Consider the following 24,054-nt stretch of genomic DNA (forward strand, 5'->3'; position numbering starts at 1 on the left):
TCTGTGCCCATCTCATGACGGTGATGAGAGTTTTGTAGTTTTCCTACAGTGCTACTGACTGCTTATCTCTGATGTCGTTTGAGCCCACGTGTACGATGATGTTGTTGACCTTGGTGTGGCAGGCCAGGATGCTTGGGAGTTTCTGCTGGATGTCAAGGACCTTGGCACCAGGGAAGCAGTAGACCTTGGAGGGACCGCTACGTGATGGGGGAATGCAGAGGTCTCTAACCATGGAACTGCCGATGACCAGGGTGGAGGTTGATGAGGTCCGGGGAGGAGGGGGTCGGGGGGGCGCCGACTTTAAGGAGGGACCAGGATGGTTGTCTCGGGGCAGGAGGGGCTCCTCATCCTCGGTCAGAATGGCGTAGCGATTTTCCAGTCGTATAGGTTGGGCTGGGCCTGAGTGCCGTCCGGACCGTCTGCCGTGCTTGTGATGCTGGTGGTGCAGTTTATTGTCGGAGACCTGCAGCCTTTGAGTAAAGTGGAAAGCCCAGCGTTCATAAACTTAATTAAGGGATTGCAGCCATCCAGAAAGGTGCCATCCAGAAAACAAGTACAGACACTGTTAAATAAGAAATTTAAAGAAAACATATCTGAACTTAAAACTGAACTGTCTGAGATCGATTCTGTGTGCACAACAGCAGATTGCTGGTCAGCTGTGAACAAGGCATTTATAGGCATCACTATCCACTGGCCAAACAAAACTTATGTGTCTAAGAGATACTCTGCAGTACTGGCATGTTGGCAGATTAAAGGAGCAAATACACATGATGTGTTGGCAAGATTATTGTCAGATGTAAATAAAGAATTCAAAATCCATAACAAGGTTGTGTGTACAGTAACAGACAATGCTGCAAATTTTGTCAAAGCGTTCAACTGTTTTGGGATGGATGTTGCTATTGATACTGAAGTGCCAGAGACAGTTGTTCACTTTGATGAAACTGAAAGTGAAGATGACAATGAACCAGTGTCAGCCTTTGCTCCCGCCAATGAGAGCTCAGATGAAGATGACCAGATGGAGCCTGAGCCTCTCTCAGGTCTGGATTATCCCTCTCTCCCCCCTCACAGAAGGTGCATGGCCCACACCTTGAATCTAGTGACCAAAGATACGGAAAAAGTAACTGAAAAACGCTACAAAACAATGTCGAGGGCTGTTTTTGCAAAAGCATCTGCTCTTTGGAACCTGGTTAAGCGAAGTACAAAGGCTTCTGATGTTGTGGAGGAAAAGCTTGGGATTGGCTTTGTTGTGCCAAATGACACAAGATGGAATTCAGTATTTCTTGCCATGGAGCGACTCTCGCATAGCAACACTAACTACCAAGGCAGAAATGAACGTGGTGGAGGTCACCCCTGAAAATTATGCTGTCAATGCCACTCCCCTACATGACGAGCTGATTGATGATTTTGGCTTTTGCCGATTCTCTCTCTCAACCATCACCAGCATGGAGCATTTGGAACCTACCCTGGAAATCCAATGGAATTGTCTCTGTGAGACACTCTGGCAATGAGCAATGATGCACATTACTTTTTCCCCTTGCATTCCGGGGAACCAGCTAAACTGATGAAGACAGCACTGCAACGTTGGAGGACAGTACACATTGGTCATAGTGTTATCAGATTGCGTCGAAGTCCGAAATCATTCAGAGTAAACATGGTCTAGTGTTATCCAATTTCGTGCAGTGAGATTTTTAAATGCATGCTTGTTGCCGCCCCTCGAGTTGGGCCATTACATTGTTCGTGGCCAGACCCTTAATCTTTCTAGATTACCAGGGTCTGGATTTTCCAGGCTATTTGGAACCAGCTCTGTGCACGAATGTCCCTGTTGGGCTCCAGTCCATTGAGTGTCCTTTGGAGTAGGTAAGACTGTTTTTAGTGGCAGGCTAGCACATACCGTTGACTTGCGCTAGCCTAGCACCTGCGAACTCTGCAATTAGAACGACTGGATGAAACGTGTTGAAAACGGTCTCCACTGATAAATATCACACTTGCTTACTTGGAAATGAGGTCCTATGTCCAAAATCCTGAACCACCCCTTTAAGAGCCTATGTTGTACATGTAGAAATATGTCTTCTGAAGGCCTAAACAGAGCCCAAACAAAAAAACATTTTGATCAACTTTGAGGGACAGCTTTGAACATGCAGGATCCAGACCAAACGTGACGATTTTGCTACATACTATTCCTACAGTACATGGTTTAGTTCTTGCTCTATGGGCTTTGACAAAAAACAAAATCGAACGAAAGCCAAACAAAATCGACACCCCCCTCCCCCTGTAGAACTGGCTGTATCTTGGAAAGTATTGATCTTACATAAAAGTAATTTTACAGTGTGTCTCCGGGGTAACATAGGTACACCTGGTAATTTTTTCAGAATTTGTTTTGAGACCTAAGTGCGTGGGCCCTGGTTGAATTGACGTGGAATTACCTGTAGGTTAGGTGAGCTATAGATTCAATTTGGATATTAATAAATCAACATGTGTGTCTGTTTCTCTTTTTAATACAGACTATTCTTTATCAAGAACAATGGACAACTGGAGTGTAGTGCTTTATGACGAGGAAATATGTAAGCAAACTCCCTTAGCGACTGCTGAAGAGACACCAGAGGAGGAGTATGCATCATAACTGTTCCATTCAACACATCAGTGCACACATTGTAATTAACCCATATGTTTAAATAGTGTTGTGTTTCTTCCCTTTACATGTATCTCAGTAAAAAAATGGAGGGAGTACTCCATAGCCATTTCAGAGAGCAGGTTCATCCATATTTAGAGCTTATCGACTCCCTCCGTCTAATGGGCATCGATAAGGATCTGTCCCTGCCTGCAATAGCTGTGATTGGAGACCAGAGCTCAGGAAAGAGCTCTGTGTTGGAGGCGCTGTCTGGAGTGGCTCTCCCCAGAGGCAGCGGTGAGACTGTGTTGCCAGACTAAGAGAGGTTCTTATTCACCTTATTCCGCGAAACAGGGGGGGGGGGGCATCTTTGTCCACTTTGTGTTCAAACTCCCTGTTGAGCAGTACATCCATTGCGATACATTGAGTTAACAGAGTTCTATCGAGATGACTGGCATCAAATTTTATGGGTCATCCTAAAGTTAGGAACGTTTATTTAGAATTTTGGTGACTTAGGACATTTCTATTATACACCTTTGCTATCGGAAGTTAGGAGAACACTGACTTAGGAGCAGTTGTTTTGTAATGACTTTCTAAACATAGTTACCATGGTTACCAAACAGATAAGATTAGGAAGTTAGGACCTTTCTGTACTACGGCCCTGCAGTAAGTGTTTTGGTTTTAGCAGTTTAGACAGTAAGATAATGCATTGGGTATTCGGTAAAAATAAAGAAAGCACTTTATACAAATATATTATGAACTATGTATTGACATACTGTGCTGAGAATGGGCAGTCCGTCTCTAAAATATATCTCCATACGATACGGGAGGCTACCGCCGCATATAATCTACCCACTCTGTAGAGGTGAATAGCCTTGGGTGACGAAGTACATTTCCTCCCCAAGTTAGCCTCTCCATCCTCTTCTGTTATCCCAATGAAGCTAGCTGGAACTAGCCGAACAGAAGATTGAACACAAGAAGGAAGAAAATACATTTCTTAAAGGAACCGTATATAAGAAAAATATTTCAATTAATCATAAAATGGCCCTGATATGTCACTAGACATTAAGAAATCATGTTCATTTCAAATACTTATATCACTGACAACAGTAGTCCGGCCAGGATATTGTCATTTAAAAAGTGAAGTTGCAGCCCTCAACTGATGTTGATGTTGTGTTTTGTCATGTCATGTTGTGTTTTGGCCTGATGCGCCACCCTCCACCTATCTACTAATCACGAAGTCAGTAGTGTTTCGCCATCAGGGTTGGCAACCTCGAGTCAGGGGGGAGGGGGAGGGGATACATCGCTCTTCAGTATTTTGAAAGTGATTGCAGTACCAGTTTTGGCCACAATCTTACATATGGTTCCTTTAAATGGGCATGGTGGAATAAGGGGAATAAGCACAGCACAACAGTACTTTCTCAATTTTGGTTTTCATGTTTGCAATGTTTATCCCTGGTTTGTCTTGGTTTGGTAAAGGTTGCCATTTAAGGAATATTCCAAATCCAACTTAGAAACAAAAGTTGAATACATGTATTTTTATTAGTGGGTTAGTCGGAGCAAGCTAGAGTTTAGTTTATTATTATTATTCTGGTGGAATGCTCAGGATTTGAATTTTGATTATGACATCACAGCTCTAACTGCTAAAGCCTTGATTGCTTGCACCTGGCAGAGTTCTAAGCCTTCTGGCAGCTGCCTAATTATGAAGCTGGGCTGGGCTGTCTGTGGCTATGTTTACACGTGGCTGGCTATTTTTATAAACAGACATTTCACCGTCTCCATTTTCAAAAATAACATTGTGCACACCTGTCAGTTTTCAGAAAAGTTTTCATTTACATTGACCCGTGTATATGACTCACTCGTATGTCTGATTTTCAAAAATGAGGTACTGTACTTGAATGAAGCCCAGTTCAATGCCTAGCCAGCACCAGTTGTTTTAAAGCCAATCCATGTCAAATAAATCTTTGTAGATCTGCTGTAGACCATGTACATGACCTATATACACATGGATTGGCTTAGATTGGCTTTAAAAAATGATGTGACAGCACAGAGTGACATGCATACATTAAAGGCACACCAGGCAAGCCTGATGCTTTTTCTCTACGAAACTCCCCCTCGCTCAGTCTGAAGCTCTTTTCCTTTTCTTTGCGTCTTCCGTCAAGGGTTTTCGCTGCTTTCGCCGGCTCTGCCATTATACACACGTTTGCAACAATCTCTAGCGTTTCGTTAGCCTGCCTCTGTGCTGTAAACTGATCCTGCTTCGGTCGGCGGGTAGGATACACCGAACTTGCAAGTGGGATATTCTTCCTACAGGCAGTAGCGGCGGGCGAGAGAGCCTTCATTCGCCCCGTAATGAGTCATTTAACCATATACCGACTTACGAAGATGATTAATTAACACGAAAACGTTGCCTGGTGTCCCTTTAACTTGCATACACATTGATTGGCTTTAACCCTAGCAACCATGTCATTTAGCATAGCAACCACCAATACCCTAGCAACACCCTAGCAACCATCTTAATTTCCTTAGCAATAACCTAGCAACCACCTCTATAATGTCAACCTAGCAACCACCATAGCAACCAACATGATTACCCTAGCAACTGTGTTATTTTGCATAGCAACCACCATATGTACCCTAGCAACGCCCTAGCAACCATCTTAATTACCCTAGCAACAACCTAGCAACCACCTCTATAATGTCAACCTGGCAACCACCATAACAACCAAAATGATTACCCTAGTAACCACCATAGCAACCACATTATTTTGCTTAGCAACCACCATTTTTATCCTAGCAATGCCCTAGCAACCATCCTAATTACCCTAGCAACACCCTAGCAACCATCCTAATGAACCTAACAACAACCTAGTAACCACCACTATAATGTGACCCTAACACCATAGCAACCAGCATGATTACCCTAGCAACCAGCATAGCAACTGCATTATTTATGCGTTTTGGCTTATTGGATGTTGCGTTAATGCAGATAACTTTTGATCCATGCGCCCGATAAAAAAAAAAATGAGGTACTGTTGCAATCCTTTTGGCAAACTGCACCTGATCAAACCCACTCTTGAAGTTCCTCGGAAATGCAATTCTAGTTTACGAACTGTCACTTGTTTATTACATAGTGGACAGGAATTTTTTGCTGCACTTTTATCAGAAATGGTTCTATCAGAGGAGGCTCTGTTCCCCTCAGGTATTGTGACTCGGTGCCCACTGATGCTGAGGTTGAGGAAGGTCATGGGATTGTCAGAGTGGAAGGGCACCGTCTCCTACAAAAATGAGACTAAAGACATCAAAGACCCCGCTAAGGTTGGGGATTATGTCGTCAAAGGTAAGGTGAAAAGTTGAAGAGTAACATTGGGGCCCTCTTAACATGGCTGGGGACACTTGTAGACAAGATGTTTTGCTTGATGTGTCCATCAGCCCAGAATGAGCTGGCTGGAAATGGTGTTGGGATTTGTGACGAGCTGATCAGTCTGGAGATCATGTCTCCTGAGGTGTGTGACCTCACTTTGATTGATTTACCCGGTATTGCCCGGGTGCCTGTTAAAGGACAACCTCATGACATTGGAGACCAGGTGAGGAGTAACAATTAATTTCCATATATTTTATGTCTTGTCATGTCTTTATAAAATGTTAAATATTTTCTGAAATCTGATTTTTGTTGTTAAATCTGTGAATGTAGATGTTGGTATCATGTGGTTACAGAAGACTAGGATATAGAAGTCAAATATGTATATGAATATCATGTATGTTGTTTTTGCTGGAAAGTTTAGTGTGTTACGATACAGCATTTTGCAGCACTTATCTTAAAGGCATAGTCAGGGATTTTGCAGGACGTCGCTTGTTTGTGTTTGTTTATATTTACATTTATTAGCAGACGTTTGTGAAAAAAAAACATACATTATATTTTAACCAAATGAAACATATCAGAAATGTAGCTCACCCCTACCTTCAGTATTCCCAGAGAAATTGTATGCACATTGTATGTTTTGTTTTTGTTTGGGGGCAGGCTGCCCCCCACTTTGTTTCTTTCCAGTTTTCGGAGCCTGGGCTGCCTACAGACAGTTTACGACAGTGTTTGTAAAATATGACTGATCATGCAGAAAACCTTACTTATTTAGGTAGTGGTAATTTCTTATCATATGGTAGATAAGAGTATAGAATAGATAGAATTTGCCCTTTTTCAATAATACTGATAAATCACACAGAAGGCCCTGATCTATATCCTTGCATGTTTGGCCTGATATTGTATTTGTCTCTATGAATTGAACCATAAATGAAATAATATTAACCCCTCTTAATTTTGTTTGTTTAAGATTAAAAGGCTCATTCACAGGTTCATTGCAAATGAAGAAACCATCAACTTGGTGGTGGTCCCATGCAATGTTGACATAGCAACAACTGAAGCTCTAAGAATGGCTCAGGAAGTTGATCCAGATGGGAAAAGAACTTTGGGTAATACATTTCTACATTGGTTATTAATATTCCGTTCAAATGAATGCATCCTATAATGTGAATGTTTTCATTGATGTGTGTTTACAGCTATTTTGACTAAGCCAGACCTTGTAGATTGTGGCACAGAAAAGAACATTTTGGATATTGTTGATAATCGGGTCATTCCGCTGAGCAAAGGCTACATAGTTGTGAAATGCCGTGGTCAGCAACAAATTCAGGATGGGATTCCTCTAGCCGAGGCCACCAGGATGGAGAGAGATTTCTTCAGCCAACACAAGTACTTCAGGTAAATGGTGACCTCGGGCCTACACTTCAAATATTCACACCATGTCCTTCCCATGGACTGCATCATGTTGGACCAATGGGATTGAATCAGATTGTACTTGTCGATGTGCCTGTCGAAGATGCAAGCTGATGCTAAATCTTGAATTTCCCCTTGGGGATCAATAAAGTATCTATCTATCTATCTATCTATGTAGAATAAATAATATAATGATGGGTATACAGTCCATCAGGTCTGCTTGCCAGTAAAAGTATTTCTGTTGCATTTTTTGTAAAATTATTTTTGCATGACTGCCTCATAGGCGTCTTCTTGATGAAGGAAAAGCCACAACCCAGTGCCTTACCATCAAACTGACCCAAGACCTGGTGGGCTGCATCAAAGTAAGTCTGTCTATCTGAATGGTTGAGCCGTTTTCAACTTCAGACTGTAACACTCTTTTATGCAGTTTTATGTAGGTCATCAGAATAGTTCTATGACTTTTTACAAAACAAATGCAGCCACACGGTTTTGTTTTAACTGAGTGCAGCCCATAGCCTGCGCTTCATGTCAATAGGAAATTACATGGTCGCAATGTCGAGAATAGAGTGGGCTTGTCAACCGGACACTATCAGTCTATATTTCAGTTCAGTGCTAACATGAGAGCTTTAGTTTAGAACCACTGCACCTTAAAGGAGAGATCCGGCCGATTTTTAAAATGGATCTTGATCGCTAGACGTTGCCAAGTACTGTCGTTAGGGAAAACGACCAAAATCGGTGCTACCGAACTGGAGTAGCTGCAGCTAATGGCCAGTACTCCCAGTCAGCTACAATGCTAGGTCTGGGGCATCATCTAAACATTCCCTTTGTGCCTCTTACCAGACTCAAAATATCATTAAAAGGTCTGTACTATATGAACAGAGTCCTTACGTGACAAAACAATGCATTTTCTACTCATTAGCTGTGAAGAAACTGTCTAAATTCAAAGTTTGTACTGTCACATCTGCACACTACTCTGTTTGCCTTTTCCTGCAACAACTGAATTCCCACGATACTTCAGCGGGAAAATAGAGCTAGCTTTCAGTAACGTGCAGGCTTAGGCGTAATTTGGACCGTTTCTATGTAGTTACATAGTCATTATATGGTCATAACCATTAATTGCTCAATTAAGTTTTCATTGCGAAGCCGGCATAGCTCGACAACAGACTTTCTTGGGCTTTCCTGGAAGCGACTGATGGAAACTGAGGTATGTGACAGTACAAACTTTGACTTCAAACTGTTTCTTCACAATTAATGAGTTGAAAACGCATCGTTTGTCACACAAGGGCCCTGTTCATGTTGCACAGAACTTTTAATGACATTTTGAGTCTGTTAAGAGGTAAAAAATGCACGTTAAGATGATGCCCCCAGACCTAGCATTGTAGCTGACTGGGAGTATTGGCCAATAGCTGCAGCTACTCCAGTTCAGTAGCACCAATTTTAGTCATTGTTTTTCCTATCGACAGTACTCGGTGACATCTAGCAATCAAGATCCATGTAAAATCAGCCTGATTTCTCCTTTAACAACACTTCTAATGCCATCTAGTGGTTATGAGATGGTAAAGAGGAGATGGCCTGTGATGTGAAATGCTTTTATTCAACAAAAGCTATAGCTATAGATTACTGTATAGCTACATTACTTATCTCAAGTTTTTACTGAATTTAATTATTTTTCATTAGCCTCACGAGCCAGACCCACATCAAGATGTAGGGTCTGGGGACTCACCATTCACAGTACTCAGTCCGAGGGGGGGGATATACTGTTGACTTTCAAATTCCCTCTGCACGCAATAGGATAGCGCTACAACTCATGAGTCCCATGCATTTTCCCACCAGCGGAGCTAGTTGGCTAAAAGTTAAAACTTTTGCCAACTTAAAAAAAAAGCTTAACTTGTGTCACGCTGTTCGCCAACAGCAACATCCATCTTCTTTGTTTTCAAGTAGCAGGGAATTCACGCCGAACCGTCGCAACTCTGCCATCATTATGTTAAGCCCGCCTACCGACTATACACGATGTGATTGGCCTGATCGAAGTTTAATTTTTACAGCTCACAAGCCAACGGAGAGTTGCTATACTACCCTGGCAGCAAATTACATTTGCTGCCGCTAGGGTGCGTCTAGATTTCTAGGCTAGTTCTAGCTAGGCGAGTTTTAATTGAATTAGATTCTGTTCTTTTGTGTGTGTATGGGGGGGTTGTGTCTGTGTGTGTGTTGTGTATGTGTGTTTTGTAGAACTTTCTGCCAACACTGTCGGAGCAAATTAAAAAGGAGCTGTGCAACTTAAGGGAACTGTTGAGTCAGTATCCAGTGGGTCCTCCCATTGATGCCCAAAAAAGAAGACTCTTCCTTACTCGTGTGAGTTTAACACCTAACAGTAGGCACATAACTTGTGATAGTATATGAGATAACCTCTCCATAGCAAGATTATGACTGTTAATGCATGATTTTTAAAACTATCCTCCCAAATGGCATTGATTTGCCTCAAACAACAGAAGTTAATGTCTCTTCACAGCTGCTGATTGAGTTCAACAACAAGATCAACCGATTAATAGAGGGTAAAGTTGTCACTAAGGAAAACCTTTTTGCGCTTCTTCGGAAGCATTATCAGAAATGGAAACATGAACTTGAGCGCAGTAAAACTCCATGTGAGTGCTACTAGCAAAAGAATATCAAACAAAGACACATCTACATTTACATCTACTAATTTGTTAGCATTGTACTGTACTTCTGTTTATTGTGGTACTTCTCATATCATGAAGTATTGTTTTTATGCTATGCATGAATGCTACTTTGGTCTGCTTTACAAAAAACAGTTTGTGAAAAGGTACAGAATGTGGTGAAGGAATATGACCTGAAGCACAGGGGAAAAGAGCTGCCTGGTTTCAGTAACTATGATGTGTTTGAAACGGTCACACAGGATGCGGTGGCGAAACTACAGAATGATGCACTACAAACTTTGAGAGAAATCAGAGGTGTGCATTTTTATCTAAATGATCCACAATGCCTTTTGAATAGTCTTCAACTACAGTATGAGTGACAAAGGGCAATTCCATGGAAAATTATGTTTTTTGTAACATCCATAACGCCAATAAAATGTGATGGTATGGTATGATTTGAATGATTACATGAAATTTGAGCATTTGCTATTTTTGGCTGAAGAATGTACATGAGAAAAAATGCACAAAAAATGAATTATCATTCACATCATACAAATGCCAAGGCATTTCACTGGCGTGGATGTGACAAAAAGTCAATTTTCTGTGGAATTGCCCCAAACAAACCAGTTTAATTGGTCAGTGTATTAGAGGAGTGTTGACATAGCTCATATGACAGGTATCATGCTTTCTTCAGGAATAGTTGAGAAGCAATTCAATGAGGTCTCCAAATCCTGCTTCAGAAACTACCCTTTCCTGGAGTGTATCACAACAGTAAGTTTGGAATCAAAATGAAATAATGAAATTATATTTTGTCACTCTTACTAAATAATTTCATCCTTATCATATAGTTTTACTATATCATTGGCATGAATTTATTTTATTCCCTACTGTTATTTTTTAAATATGTTCAAGTCTATGAAATAAATAATTTCACTGGATTTTGTGTGCATTCTCAGAACAAAATAAACAAAATCCAGTCGAAACAGGAGGCCAAAATGGAGAAAAGAATCCAGGAGCAGTTTGAGATGGAGAAACTGATCTATACTCAGGATGGCAACTTCTTCAAGACCATCAAGACTATAGATGATTTTGTACCGCCACCTTCACCTCAACAGAATGTTAGTGTTGAAGAAAATCTCAGCAAAACACCACAAACTCCATCCAAAAGAGGCAGATCCCCGTGCCGCAAGTCTGCTAAGCGCCCTCGACACTCTGACCAGGACAAGCCAGTGGTGGATCTACCAAGCATGACTGACATGGATGCTAACCCAATTAGCCTGGTGAGCAGCAATCCAGAAATGTTGATGATCCTGTAGTTTAGCTCTTACAGATGGTTACACATACCCACTTTCTGGTGGCAAGGTAGTCTAATTGTACTCATTCCAGCTGTCCTTGACTGGCATCCCACTTACAATACTGTTCTAACACAGTTTATTTGTATATAGTAGGGCTTTTTTTTTTTTAATTTCATCCTTATTGATTATACCTCTGGCTGGTGGGTGTGCATAGTCCCTGAGGGGCACATAAAAACTCTAATTGGTGAGCTTTACAGTCGGCCGTGGGTGCCGTACTTCTTGTGCACTGGCCGTGCACACCAATCAGGTGTGGCAGAAGAGACATTTGGAATATTTAAATGAATCAATTCATTGACATTTAAATATTATCAAGCACAAAGAAGAGAAGTGGCACCATAAACTGGGTGGAATAAAGAAATACAGAAGAAAAAACTTTTGTTGTTGTCTTTTAACCTCTGTTTATATGTTATCTCTACTGTTATATATATATATATATGTAAGGGATAATGTATAGAACGCCGGTCATTACTGTGAAAATAAGTCCCGACAGGGCGAACCGGACCCCGACGCGCAGCGGAGGGGTCTTGTTCCGCCCTGAAGGGACTTATTTTCACAGTAATGACCGGCGTTCTATACATTATCCCGCTTATTATACGGCTACTTGCCAAAACGAAATAATAAACTCCCCACGATATGACTTTAGCCTACATAACCTAGCCTATTTGTTACCGTTCATCGTGGCATTTGCTGAGAAACAAATAGTTCGCAACAACACACGCTGCTGAACTTGAATCAAACATTCTTTAGAACACAGCTGATCAATCGTCTGCTTTAAAATGAACGAAGTTCCAGTCCTTGCGTAGTGATATGAAAGACGTATCAGAAGCACAAAACCCGTACCCATTGACAGTGGTAATTACATGTTTGCAGCGGTAATTACATGAATTTATTTACCGCTAGAACTTTGGGAAATCCCATTCAAGTCAAGTGAACGTTCTACTAGCATTGTGAAGAGCCGTATAATAAATATATATATATATATATATATATAGAACATTTTAATTAGTGTTGCCATGTTATGCATCAGTTGTATTTTTTTATCAAATATTAGGTTACACTTTATCTGAAGGTATCTACTGTACATAAGAGTGACATGACACTCTCACGAACGTGTCATGAACATTATAAACAAGTCATGAATGTTTATGACATAACGCTTCTGTCATTAAGTGTCATTCGGTTTTTGTCCTGACAAGTTAGGGTTAGAGGTTAGGGTTCATGTGTCATGACAGTGTCATGTCACTCTTAGGTCGATACCTTCAAGTAAAGTGTTACTAAATATCATTATTATATTAAATTTGAAGCACATTGAGGTTGTATGAAATGTACTATACATAAATTTCACTTGACCTTTTTTGACCTTGCCTTGACTGTGATTATGTTTCCCTGAAGCAGGCCACAATCTCTCTGGAGGCATCTGCTATTAGTTCTGAAGCCATGAGCATGTACCCTAAAATGTTACATTCATACTATGAGGTACAAGATGCACTTGAATACTTGAAGTGGAACTTTTTAAATATTACATTGCATAACAATATGGTATTTTAATATTATGTTTATCTGCTATGTGAAAACAGCTGTGGAAGATAGGCACCTCAACTAACCTTACTTGGTACTACTCTCTCTCTATCTCCCAATCAGATAATGATTCAGCGTCAGGCGGACCAGATCCCCATGCTGATCCAGTACTTCCTTTTGAAGAAGTCAGCGGAGATGTTGTGCACTGAGATGTTAAGTCTCACTGATGGGGTGGACGTGGACAAAGCCTTGTCCGAGGTCTCGGACAGCAGCCGCCGCCGCAGCGACTTGCAGGGCCGCGTTGAACGTCTCAGCGAGGCGCAGGACAAACTCAGCCATTTCCTCTAACCCCTCATTTCCACTGAACCCGTCTTCTTTATCGTGTTCCATCAGCTTCATGTTTTTGTCCTAAAAATACAGCTAGCTTATTTTGATACTCACTGCCAGCTGAAAACTGATACAGCAGTCATATAAAGCTCCTCTTCGAGATTGTTATGTTGAAACAAGTGGTGATTGACTGTCATGGTGCCACTTGAAAATAGATCAGTGTAACCATGTTCGGTTACACTTTACTTGACAGTATCAACATGAGTGACATGACACTGTCACGAATGTGTCATAAACAAGTCATAAACGTTTATGACATAACGCTTCTGTTATTAAGTGACATTCAGTTTTTGCCATAACAAGTTAGGGTTAAGATTAGGGTTAGGGTTCATGTGTCATGACAGTGTCATATGTTCATGACAGTGTCATGTCACTCTTATGTCGATACTGTCAAGTAAAGTGTAACCCTATATTATGAATATCAGCCATTGTAACTGTATTTAAATGTACTATCTACCTAAATATACTATTTAGTACTGTTTTTAAGTACAGTTACTCATATTTTGTATTTTAAAATATGTCATCCCGTTACATGTATTCTGTCACTTCCCAACACTGTTGGCCATCGAGTTGTTAACAGTGGCATCTGTAGAAAATAGACTTTGGGCTCTATTTTGCACACCAGCGCAATTGACTTTGTATACTAGCGCTTTTGTCTTATTTTGCAGTCAGCGCATATTGGAATTTTCCCTCCACAACCCACGGGGGCGTTTCAGCGAAAAGAGGGGGCGTGTTCCGGCGCAAACAGTCCCTGTTGATATTTTGCAGTTTCAGAAAACAATTCCACCACAGACCAGGAACCTCCTGGTCTAAAGTCAGTGGCGCGAATTCAGATGCTATTTTAAGGGCGCATGCATGGCCACAGGCCTGCAGAAATTAATGCTATGCACACCGATCTACAGACACCCTGTGCACAGATGGAAACATTCATATTATCAAGCCTTGATAATATTTGTCAGTTTCCCGGCTTTGTTGGTGCATTGGCCAACTAAAAGTGTAGTAGCCTATATAGTACATCTACATGCAATATCTTTACAACAACAATGCCTAATTACGACCTATTAATTTGGAAAACCTTATACAGCCCTATAAAGGCTAAAGTTACCTTTAGTTTTGTTCCAATTTACCGTTGTGTATGGCTTTAAACAACGTGTGCACTTTAACATCAGCCTATAAGCATTACTCCAGCTGCGCTAAGGTTTTGACAAGCACCACAAATTTGCCTACCTTTTAGCCCATCTGAAATAACTCCAAAACTTTGCTATGTTCCCTCCATCCTTTCGTTGTCTTCAAAAAACGTTTTATATCCATGATGGCCTTGAAGTCTTGAGTTTGTGAATTCGCTTAAATAAGCTTATTATGTGCTGTTAACCAGCAACCATAGACAGTAAAAGAAAGCAGCAAGTAGCCTTCGCTACAATTTCTGTAGTTGCTACATCCATTCATTGTTATTCTCTCTCCTGCTCAAACAAAAGTTGTGCGTGCATTAAGTTGATGATAATGTGTTTACAAACTCTACTTTACATAAAATAAATATTGTAAATAGCCCACTGTCATGCAGTTAATGGGATACTGTGCAGAGTTGGAAAGTTAGGTCAACTTGGAAAGTGTTTCTAGTTGCCTGTTGGTAAGGTACAGCCGTAGCTTACACCTGCAGGAGCGCTTGCTTGGGCGCCTGTGTTGCGAACACATTTCCACGAATCACGGATGTGTTGATGACATAAATTAGGAAATATTAGAGGACTTAATGAGACGAACTGCATGTCGATTCCATTTAACCCAAATGCCCCAGCAGCAGCTCGGGAGAGGAGAGCTTATCTGACAGATCTGCATTGTCTACAGTGAGCTAATGTTAGATTACATTGCAAAAATATCACCATGCATTCATAAGCTCGTGATTCAGTGAGAGTGATCCCAAAACATCGGAAAGTGACATTTCTGTGTTACATTTTGTCAAGAGGAAAAATCAATAGCAAACTGTTCACAACTGACTATAGCACTGTGAACCGTTCCTGGTTGCGCCTGCAAATCTGCCATCATAATAGCAATCCGCTATGGAACAAGCATGCCTGTTGTTAAAGGGAATGTGAGATGACGCTCTGATTGGTTTATTGCACGTTACGCCCAAACCACACCCATGAATAATGTAGCTGCTACAGACCACCCCATTTTAGATTTGCGTCGGGCGCAACAGTCAATATTCCGCAGGTAAAATAGAGACAACCCCCAAGATCCGCCCACAAATTTGCGCAAAGTCAATTTAAAGTGTTAAAGTGCGTGTGTGTGCAAGATAAAGCCCATGGTGTGTATTTGAAGGGTGTATTAGATACTCTCTTAGATTGTTGTTTTACTTTTCTCTCTTTTTCCAATATTTTGGTTATAGTCCTTAGATAGTTACATTCGTTTAGACTGCCTCTCCTTTAGGCCTATATTATGGAAACTATATGACATATTAGGCCTAAAGTGTGTTAACTTGTGCGCATTTACGTGATAGTCTATGATGTCATGTGCAGGTGCGGTGGATCGCGTACAAACCAGGTTGTCGGAATGGTATATGTTTATACTTCTCATCCAACCACAATCAAATTCACTCTATCCGGATGGCATGATTTATCTTTATCTAGTTTTTTTTTTTTGCTGAAATGAAATAGGAATAACGAGGCTATTTTTAAATATAAATTTGAGCTGGCTAGGATAATCTATACCTGGAGCAGATTTGTTTGCATTGATGGTATATTCCAACAATAAGTCACCCTCTGTCAGTGTCAGGATACACATAGACTCAGGTCAACAGGATCCGTTCAAAGCATCAAAGTTATCTTTATTAGCAGAATTAGAGTCTCAGTCAAACTCACCGAAGATCACTCCAAAATGAACAGGGTATAAATGAGAGGCATCCAAAACACACAGAAGATCCAGAAGCAGCATAAAAGGAAATCCAAGAGTCCTTAACGTGAGTTCAAAAGCACAGAGGATACTGACTTAACTGAAGGAGCAAGAAAGTCCAGGATCAAGGGCAGAGTGTACTGGTGTGGCAGCCAAGGGCACCGAACTGAGTCTCTGGTGCAACAGCGACGAGGACAGACAGGCAGCACAGGTCTCAGCTGCTTAAAAGAGTTTGAGTAATCAGTATTCAGGGGAGAATGATACGACACAACTTTATTTGTCAGTTTGTGCTGAAATTCTTTTTGTATCTCTGGGCACCTCATTTAAGTATAGGAGGACAGCATACAAAGGACAGAAACAATACATGCATGTAGATATACATGTAGGACATAAAGCATCAACAGACAAACATGAAACAAAGGCACAAACGATAGTATCAAGCATGACAGAAGACAATATATTACAAAGATGCTACATCAATACATCCAAACTTTCAACATTGCATCCATGGATAGATCTTAATGTTGCTGGTTTAACAAAAGGATTGATTAATGTATAAGAGTATCTGAGTCTGTTGCGCTTGAAAGAAGTAACTCTAAAGCCCCCGCTCCAGACTCTCCACCCTGGGTGGCAGGTCCTTCAGTGTCTTGGCCCCCAAACTCTGGAACTCCCTCCCCCAACCTCTTTGTGCCTGTCGTCCTCTTCCTTTCTTCAAAGCACATCTCAAGACCTTTCTGTTTAATGATCACTTCTCCACACCCAACACATAGTTCCATACAGATAACTTGTCTTTGTTGTATTGTTTTGTTTGTTTGTTATTGTGTTTCCCTGCCTTTGTCTCTGTTGTATTGTTTTGTTTGTTTGCTATTGTGTTTCCCTGCCTTCCTACTATGTAAAGCGACCTTGGGTTTGAGAAAGGCGCTAAATAAAATAAACATATTATTATTATTATTATTATTATAAAGCGCCTGTTTGAGGGCAGTAGCTGATATTCTCTGTGTAGAACATGTGAAGTGTCCGTGGAAATATATCTAGCCAGCCTGAGCATGCTCTTGTTGTGGGCTTCCTGGAAGAGGTGTGCTACAGATAGCCCAATGATCTTTGAACAGATTTTAATTTGATGGTATAGTGTTGCTTTATCTTTGACTAAAAGGCTACTCAGCCAAACTGTGCTACAACTAGATGTACCACAGAGCGGTACAAAATATGACCGCCGCCCAGCACATTTTTTCCACAAAAATAAGTCACGCTTGTCAAATTGTGTTCATTTCCTACTTTATTCGTTTTATGTGTGTTTGTAATTGAGTGTGTGCAGAGTGTGTGGTTGTTTTTGTGTACATTTGTTGTGTGTGTGTGTTTTTTTTTGTGTGTGTGTACGTGTGTATGTGTGTTTGTGTATGTAGGTGTGTTTGTACTGTATGTGTGGGTGCATGTGTGTGAGGGTGTGTGTGTATGTGTGTTTATGTGTTTGTGCGTGTCGTGTGTGTGCGTTTCGGTCCCTAAATTCACCTAAAAATCCAAACTAAACTAAACTAAGGCTGAAGTCTTGATAATAATCTTAGCCTACTGTATATGAGAATTTGTATTTTGAAGTGTGCTCGTTTTGATGCAGAGCAGAGGTTTATCTTGAGGTAGGGTAGGCATACTGAGACATATGCCACTTCCTTACCTTGTGGACTACGATATTATCAACAAATAATAGGCACCTTGGATCGGAAGTCGAGCGTGAATCGGGCTAAAAACCCAGGCTACTAGCTTTCATGCCAGCAGCACATCGGGGAGTGCCAAAACCCAGGCTACTAGCTTTCATGCCAGCAGCACATCGGGGAGTGCCAAAACCCAGGCTACTAGCTTTCATGCCAGCAGCACATCGGGGGTTTACCAACATTCCACATACAACTAACTTGACATCAAGCTAAACTGGCATCCATTACACTCACCCTCCTAAACCTCACTCCCAATCCAGGTCACTGCCCCAATGTAACCTGCATTGTGTTGAACCTGCGCGGTTCAGCCCTGCACACGCCCGGAATCAAACCTGCGACAGCAGCAAACAGCAGCACCTCGGATCGAGCGCGCTGACAATGGAGCTAAAAGCCCACGTTAGCTTTCACACCAGCAGTACTCTTGAGTGTCTCTTGAGGCGTCTGGGAGTGAGGTCTACAATCCCCCCCCCCCCCCCCCACACACACAGTTCTTTATTTTTTATTTACCGTAGTATGTGCAGGACTGAGTGGTGGTCATATTTTGTACATCTCATGTAATGGTGTTGCAAAACAATGGAATGGTACTTCCTGCATCCCATTGCCACACGCACACAAGAGAAACCACAGTGCAGAACTGACAACCAAAACATGAGAACTAGAACAGCTGAAAAAGGAAGTGGGCGAAATGGAGGCGAATAGTGAGAGGAGCAAGGGGGGCTGGTATCGCCATCTCACCTTACATTGTTCATTTGAGTGATTTTTCTCACTCGGCGCTGCCCATTCTAGAGGATGCATTTTGTGAAAATCTGGAAACTACCTCAGAACTGGAAACGGGAAGACATGATTCCTTTGACAGGAGTTCTGAAATGAAAAGGCAGTTAATTTGACGTGATCTGACATGTGAAATATGACATTAGGAAAAACCAAGCAAGTCAGAAGTGAATATCAGAGGAAGGGTCAGAGTAAATCAGCTAAGCCGACCACGTGGGTTACACAGGTGACTTCTGTTCTGGGAACTATCGAAGCTCACAGTGGGATAGAATGGTAAGCATCATAGTAACACCAAAAAAAATGGACCTTTCACAAATTCCACTCAATTTGATTCTATGTTATAGATCAGTGGTCGCCAACCCGTCGATCGACCGGTAGATCTTGAAGACTTGCCCTGTAGATCCCGAGAATAACAGGTGAACAGGCGATCAGGAACTGTCAGGAATTTGTTCTCCATTTGAAGAATGCAATGGATTATGTACGTGCACAGACAGCTACAGACACGGAGCGCATTTTAGGCCTTAGCCACATTACGGTTACTTTCACTTCCTAGAGTGCGCATGCATTACGTGAAAGATGCTTCATACCAAAACATTATCAAACATTATCAAATTTATCATGACGTGTTGTCACAAACACTTACTCCAATTAGAAAATCAAAACTAAAATCATATAAATAAAGACTATATTAAGTGTTGTTATCTCATTGATGCCTATAAGGGGGTGGAGGATGTGATAAGCTATTTTTGACCTGATACATTTGCCTAAATGAAAGGCCTTACATTGGAAGTATTTTAGCTTTGATTCTCTTTTGATGCTTCATGATAGATCTTGTCTTTGTTCAGGGCGAGGTCAGGGATCTTGACCACTGTGTGTTCTCTGCGTGCTGAGTGTTTCGCTAATTAACAGATTGGGATAAAAGCAGAGACCACAAAATGGTCGAGGTTCGAACCGGCAACCCTCCGGTTACAAGTACGAAGCGCTAACCAGTAGGCCACGGCTGGCCCCCCAAAAAATCAATCCATACAGTAAAGTATACACATAAAGTATTTTCCATAATTCTGAAATCAAAACATATTTTGGAATCCACAGTGACACACCTACACAGGCCAAAATCCCTTCTGAGAGAAAGTTTCTTCCAGTAGCAGCAACTGGAATCCATGCATTTCCACTGAATTATTTTTGGAATCTGATCCCTTATCATACCTGTTCATTCTTACTCGTTGCTCGTCTTATCTTGACTAAATTCAAAATGGCTGCAAACGCTAAACTTCGTGAAGGTACTGTCTGTATAAATCGTCTTGTAAGTAAACTACCAGTGCTTTTTCAAAGTTCTCAATGTCTCGTTTTAAATGTCAGGGCCCTCGGAAGTCTACCAATGAAGTGTGGAGATACATTGAGCCTCGTAAATGGGTGTAAAACAGTGATTTATTTGCATGGCTAGCCCGATGCCGAAGCACCACTATTGAAAAAGCTGTTGGTAGCATCGGCTAACTAGCGCCAGATTTTGGAGTGCAGGGGACACTTTAGGTCAATATCACACCGGAATTCTCCTTTAACATGGATGCCAGTTGCAATGTACAGTATTTAGTCGGCTCTTCCACGTGACAGAACAACTATATCGGTTAGGGATGTCACGCATGAAACAATGCTGCAGAAACACGAAAATACGACTTTGAGTTAGGCTATCATTTCAGTTCCTGTTTATCTATTGCACGATGGGTAATAATTTAAAGGAATCTAGTTGCAGTCTTGTAAATAGGGACTCTGCAAGATCCCTAGTCATTGCAAAATCATAGTCAGTGACTTAAAACTCTACTACTTGTCTTTAGATGTGAGAGGGTCTGAGACTGTAGTCTTTCAAAAATCTTTTCCAAATCTTTCCAAAGTCTGTCAGTGTAAGGAGGGCTTAAGGCAAATCAATCTTACTTTCCCACGACAGTTTAGAACCTTCTAGAAGATGCAGGAACATTCCCACGATGCAGGGATATTAAGGTTTTGCACCTACGTCATAATGTCATGTAACCGTTTGTTTACAACTAGAGTGGTAGGCAAGAATGGTAGGCAAGGCACTGCAGAGAGTGGTAGGCAAGTCGGGTTGCATAGGCTACACATAGTTACAAATAGCTTCAAAATTGAAATTTTAATATCAAATATTGACCGGGATGCCGACCACTTGTGTAGGCCCTTACAGTTGGTTTTACAATAAGAAGCAAAAAGGCGACGAACGACCGTTTAGCCTACCTATCCTCCTGGTTGTGGAGGATGATCGTTAGCAGCTGTGAAGTCTTTTATTCTCAAGATAGCCTAATGGTGTAGCCTACTGTCTACGAAGACGTAGGCTAAAATACAACTATCTACAGTCATCCAAAAATGAATTGCCAGAGACAGGCTATGAAGGGAAAAAGTGCAGCATTTTAAACATGGCAAGATTATTTTTACCGGAACAGTTTGTTCTAATTTGTCTCGTGAAATTCATGCTTGTGGACATCAATCACCTATCTTCTGTCCTTCTATTTCAAGTTATCATGTGTGTCATTTGATTATATAATCACAACAAATGCTAATAAATGAAAACAGAATAGGCTTTTGTGCTATAGGCTAACGTTACAGGTCACTTAGGCTAACTCCCGTATGTCAAAATAAACTGATTTGATCCTAATAGTTTAGCGATCACACACAACAACTTAACACAGCAACCTCAAACACCACTGTTGAACCTAGGCTACTGCTTCAGTCATGTAAGAAATAAGCAGTTTATGAATTATCTTTACCCGTTTAATCAAGTCCACATGACCAAAATAACAACATATTTAAAGGCTGAGCTAGCATAACAGCCTAATATAGGCGATGCTGCAATGGATAACTAATAAAAAGTTTCACACAATTAATGAACTTTATCACTCACATTCTGAGTTTTTCTGGGTGGTTATATATCCATGCAGATCGTCTTGGAATAAGCCATCGCTGTTATATGATATAATATGTTACAGGATTCATGACTAACGCCATTAATGTTATGATGCTGACTGACGCTGGCTATAACAGTAGCTTCTAGGCTACCGTTTTAAAGTCTGCTGAGTCTACTACCTACCAAAACCTGTCGCTGTTCAGTTGAAGTTAAATGATCAAATATTGTTTGATTTTGTGTCAGCTTTCAGAAGGAAGACATGTTCCTTTCTGGTCAAATTTCACAGCTTCTAAGAAAGGCTATCGTCTTCGTGTAAACCGAGTTTTGAACAGAGAAAAAAAGTTAGGCTACCATTAGGCTACATGCAGGTTCTCCGATACAGATCAATGCACCAAATCAGGGCGATTTTAGCGAAACAACGTTCCTGTGACAGGCTATCAAATATTGAACAATGGGATAACGTTTCATCATCACCTTTATTGATGCCTGAAATGTTGACATTGCTGAAATACAGAGATGTAGCCTACTGAGAGGCAGCTGCAGACAACGATGTTCAATGGGTTCAACTTGTCCCTTGCCTACCAGCTGGATGTAAACAAAGCTATAGAACCTAGAATACACATGAAAAACGTTAATTCCCAGATAGATAATAGTCTACATTCTAGAAGTCACAGATCTTAACCAACAATTTGAAAAGACACACGTTACTTCTCCGGGTTACATTTCGAAGATGCTAACATTACATTCAGCACTGTAGGTTTACAGAATAGTTTCAGAAGTTACACAAACAGTTTACATTTAACAACAATTATAACAATTATAATTAATTAATTACAGGGTAGGAATTTCACGACGGCCATGGCCGTCGTAGCCCCTTGCGTTGGCCGTGATGCCCCTTTGAAAATCAGAGGTTTACAGGCCACGGTGGCCTTGGTGCCCCCTTCTTTCAATATTCTGTTTTGCGTCCTACTAATAGCGATATCAGCTTTTAAAAGATGTTAGCCGATAATTGCTGTGTTGAACGGTTCGCGAGAAAAGTAAATAATATAATTCAATTTAATCATACATTCTACTGAAGGTTTTGCGTCCATGATCTCCCTACCCATTCATCTCTTATACTTCATGAACCCTTCTTTTAACACATGACAAACACTATCTCAGAATAAACAGCAGACCTTACCAAACACAAAGGTGTAAAGCAGTCCCCTGTACAGTTAGCCGTTCCAGAGTAATCCAGTTTTGAATTTGCAGTAAATTTCGACATGCATGGATGTCTCCAAATTTGGGATTTAAGTTTTACAATGTGGTTAAATTGTTCCACATGATTTCATAACGGGCCAAATACAAAATAAATGTTACAAATATCTCCTAGATATTGGTAAATCAGAGGACAGCTGACTAAAGGCCTATTCACACCAAGAACGATAACTATAACCATAACGATAAAAGCGTTCACACTGAACAACGATAAACAAAGTCTCTCCTTGTGTTAATAAATGTGACGGTTAAAATTCAATGGGTTCTGATTGGCTATTAGTTTTTTATCGCTCTGAAAGTGATTCCCAACGATATCGTTCTTCATGTCGTTATCGTTATAGTTTATGTGTGAACGTCGTCATTCATATTAACGAGAACGATATTTATTTATAGCTATCATTATCGTTATCGTTCTTGGTGTAAAGGCCTATTCACACCAAGAACGATAACGATAACTATAACTATAACCATAACGATAAAAGCGTTCACACTGAACAACGATAAACAAAGTCTCTCATTGTGTTAATAAATGTGAGGGCTAAAATTCGATGGGTTCTGATTGGCTATTAGCATTTTATCGTTGTGAAAATCGCTCTGAAAGTGATCCCCAGCGATATCGTTCTTCATGTCGTTATCTTTATAGTTTATGTGTGAACGTTGTCATTCATATTAACGAGAACGATATTTATTTATAGTTATCGTTATCGTTTTTGGTGTGAATGGGCCTTAAATGGGCCTTTAGAGTTTGTGAAAGTATCCTTAATGATCACAGCATCTAGGCTATTTGAGTTTCTTAAAGCTGAGCTGTGCTTAAATTGTTCAATACATGATTTCATAGCAGGCCAAATATAAAATAAATGTTATATAGCCTAGATATCTGTAATTATTAGATGATCAGATGATTACATTACATTACATTACATTTAGCAGACACTTCTTGACCAAAGTGACTTACATATGTCAGCTATATTACAAGGGATCACATTGTCCCCGGAGCAACTTGGGGTTAAGTGCCTTGCTCAAGGGCACAACGGTGGAAGCCGGGAATTGAACTGACAACTTTCAGGCTACTGCACGCTAGCCCAGCTCCTTAACCACTACACTACCACCGCCCCAGATGATTTACAGTTCTATGTAATGTCATGTTTCATGTTTTTGTAATGTTTCATACAGTGATGCAGGTCTACTGCAGTGAATAGGCTAAATACAACTTTGATCATTTTTATATGCTAC

The 24,054-nt window shown here is 40.8% G+C and overlaps 1 protein-coding gene across 7 annotated transcripts; it reads left to right on the top strand.

Annotated features, from left to right (window-relative positions):
• Positions 1 to 2,492: 2,492 nt before the first annotated feature.
• On the top strand, positions 2,493 to 13,532 carry LOC121711272 (interferon-induced GTP-binding protein Mx1-like). Of its 7 annotated transcripts, none has more exons than XM_042094696.1 (14): positions 2,493 to 2,607; positions 2,709 to 2,905; positions 5,811 to 5,948; positions 6,041 to 6,195; positions 6,937 to 7,075; positions 7,163 to 7,361; positions 7,660 to 7,738; positions 9,606 to 9,728; positions 9,886 to 10,018; positions 10,187 to 10,345; positions 10,725 to 10,801; positions 10,987 to 11,310; positions 12,778 to 12,861; positions 13,027 to 13,532. In XM_042094696.1, exons 1-14 carry the CDS (start codon positions 2,522 to 2,524, stop codon positions 13,249 to 13,251), a joined length of 2,118 nt encoding a protein of 705 aa, XP_041950630.1. In that variant the 5' UTR covers positions 2,493 to 2,521; the 3' UTR covers positions 13,252 to 13,532. The 7 variants fall into 7 exon arrangements, with proteins under 7 accessions (XP_041950630.1, XP_041950631.1, XP_041950632.1 ...); XM_042094697.1 differs by having other exon boundaries at positions 12,781 to 12,861; XM_042094698.1 differs by having other exon boundaries at positions 9,886 to 9,928.
• Positions 13,533 to 24,054: the final 10,522 nt, after the last annotated feature.

This window comes from Alosa sapidissima, chromosome 6 (assembly GCF_018492685.1).
Source record: "Alosa sapidissima isolate fAloSap1 chromosome 6, fAloSap1.pri, whole genome shotgun sequence".
NCBI classification, from domain to species: Eukaryota; Metazoa; Chordata; class Actinopteri; order Clupeiformes; family Clupeidae; genus Alosa; species Alosa sapidissima.

What these genes read in the sequence shown, in the direction of transcription:
- LOC121711272 (XM_042094696.1), top strand. Translation starts at nt 2,522, where the DNA reads ATGGACAACTGGAGTGTAGTGCTTTATGACGAGGAAATATGTAAGCAA. An exon ending in AGCCAACACAAGTACTTCAG is followed by an intron (nt 7,362 to 7,659) that starts GTAAATGGTGAC and finishes ACTGCCTCATAG; the next exon opens with GCGTCTTCTTGATGAAGGAA. An exon ending in TCCTGGAGTGTATCACAACA is followed by an intron (nt 10,802 to 10,986) that starts GTAAGTTTGGAA and finishes GTGCATTCTCAG; the next exon opens with AACAAAATAAACAAAATCCA.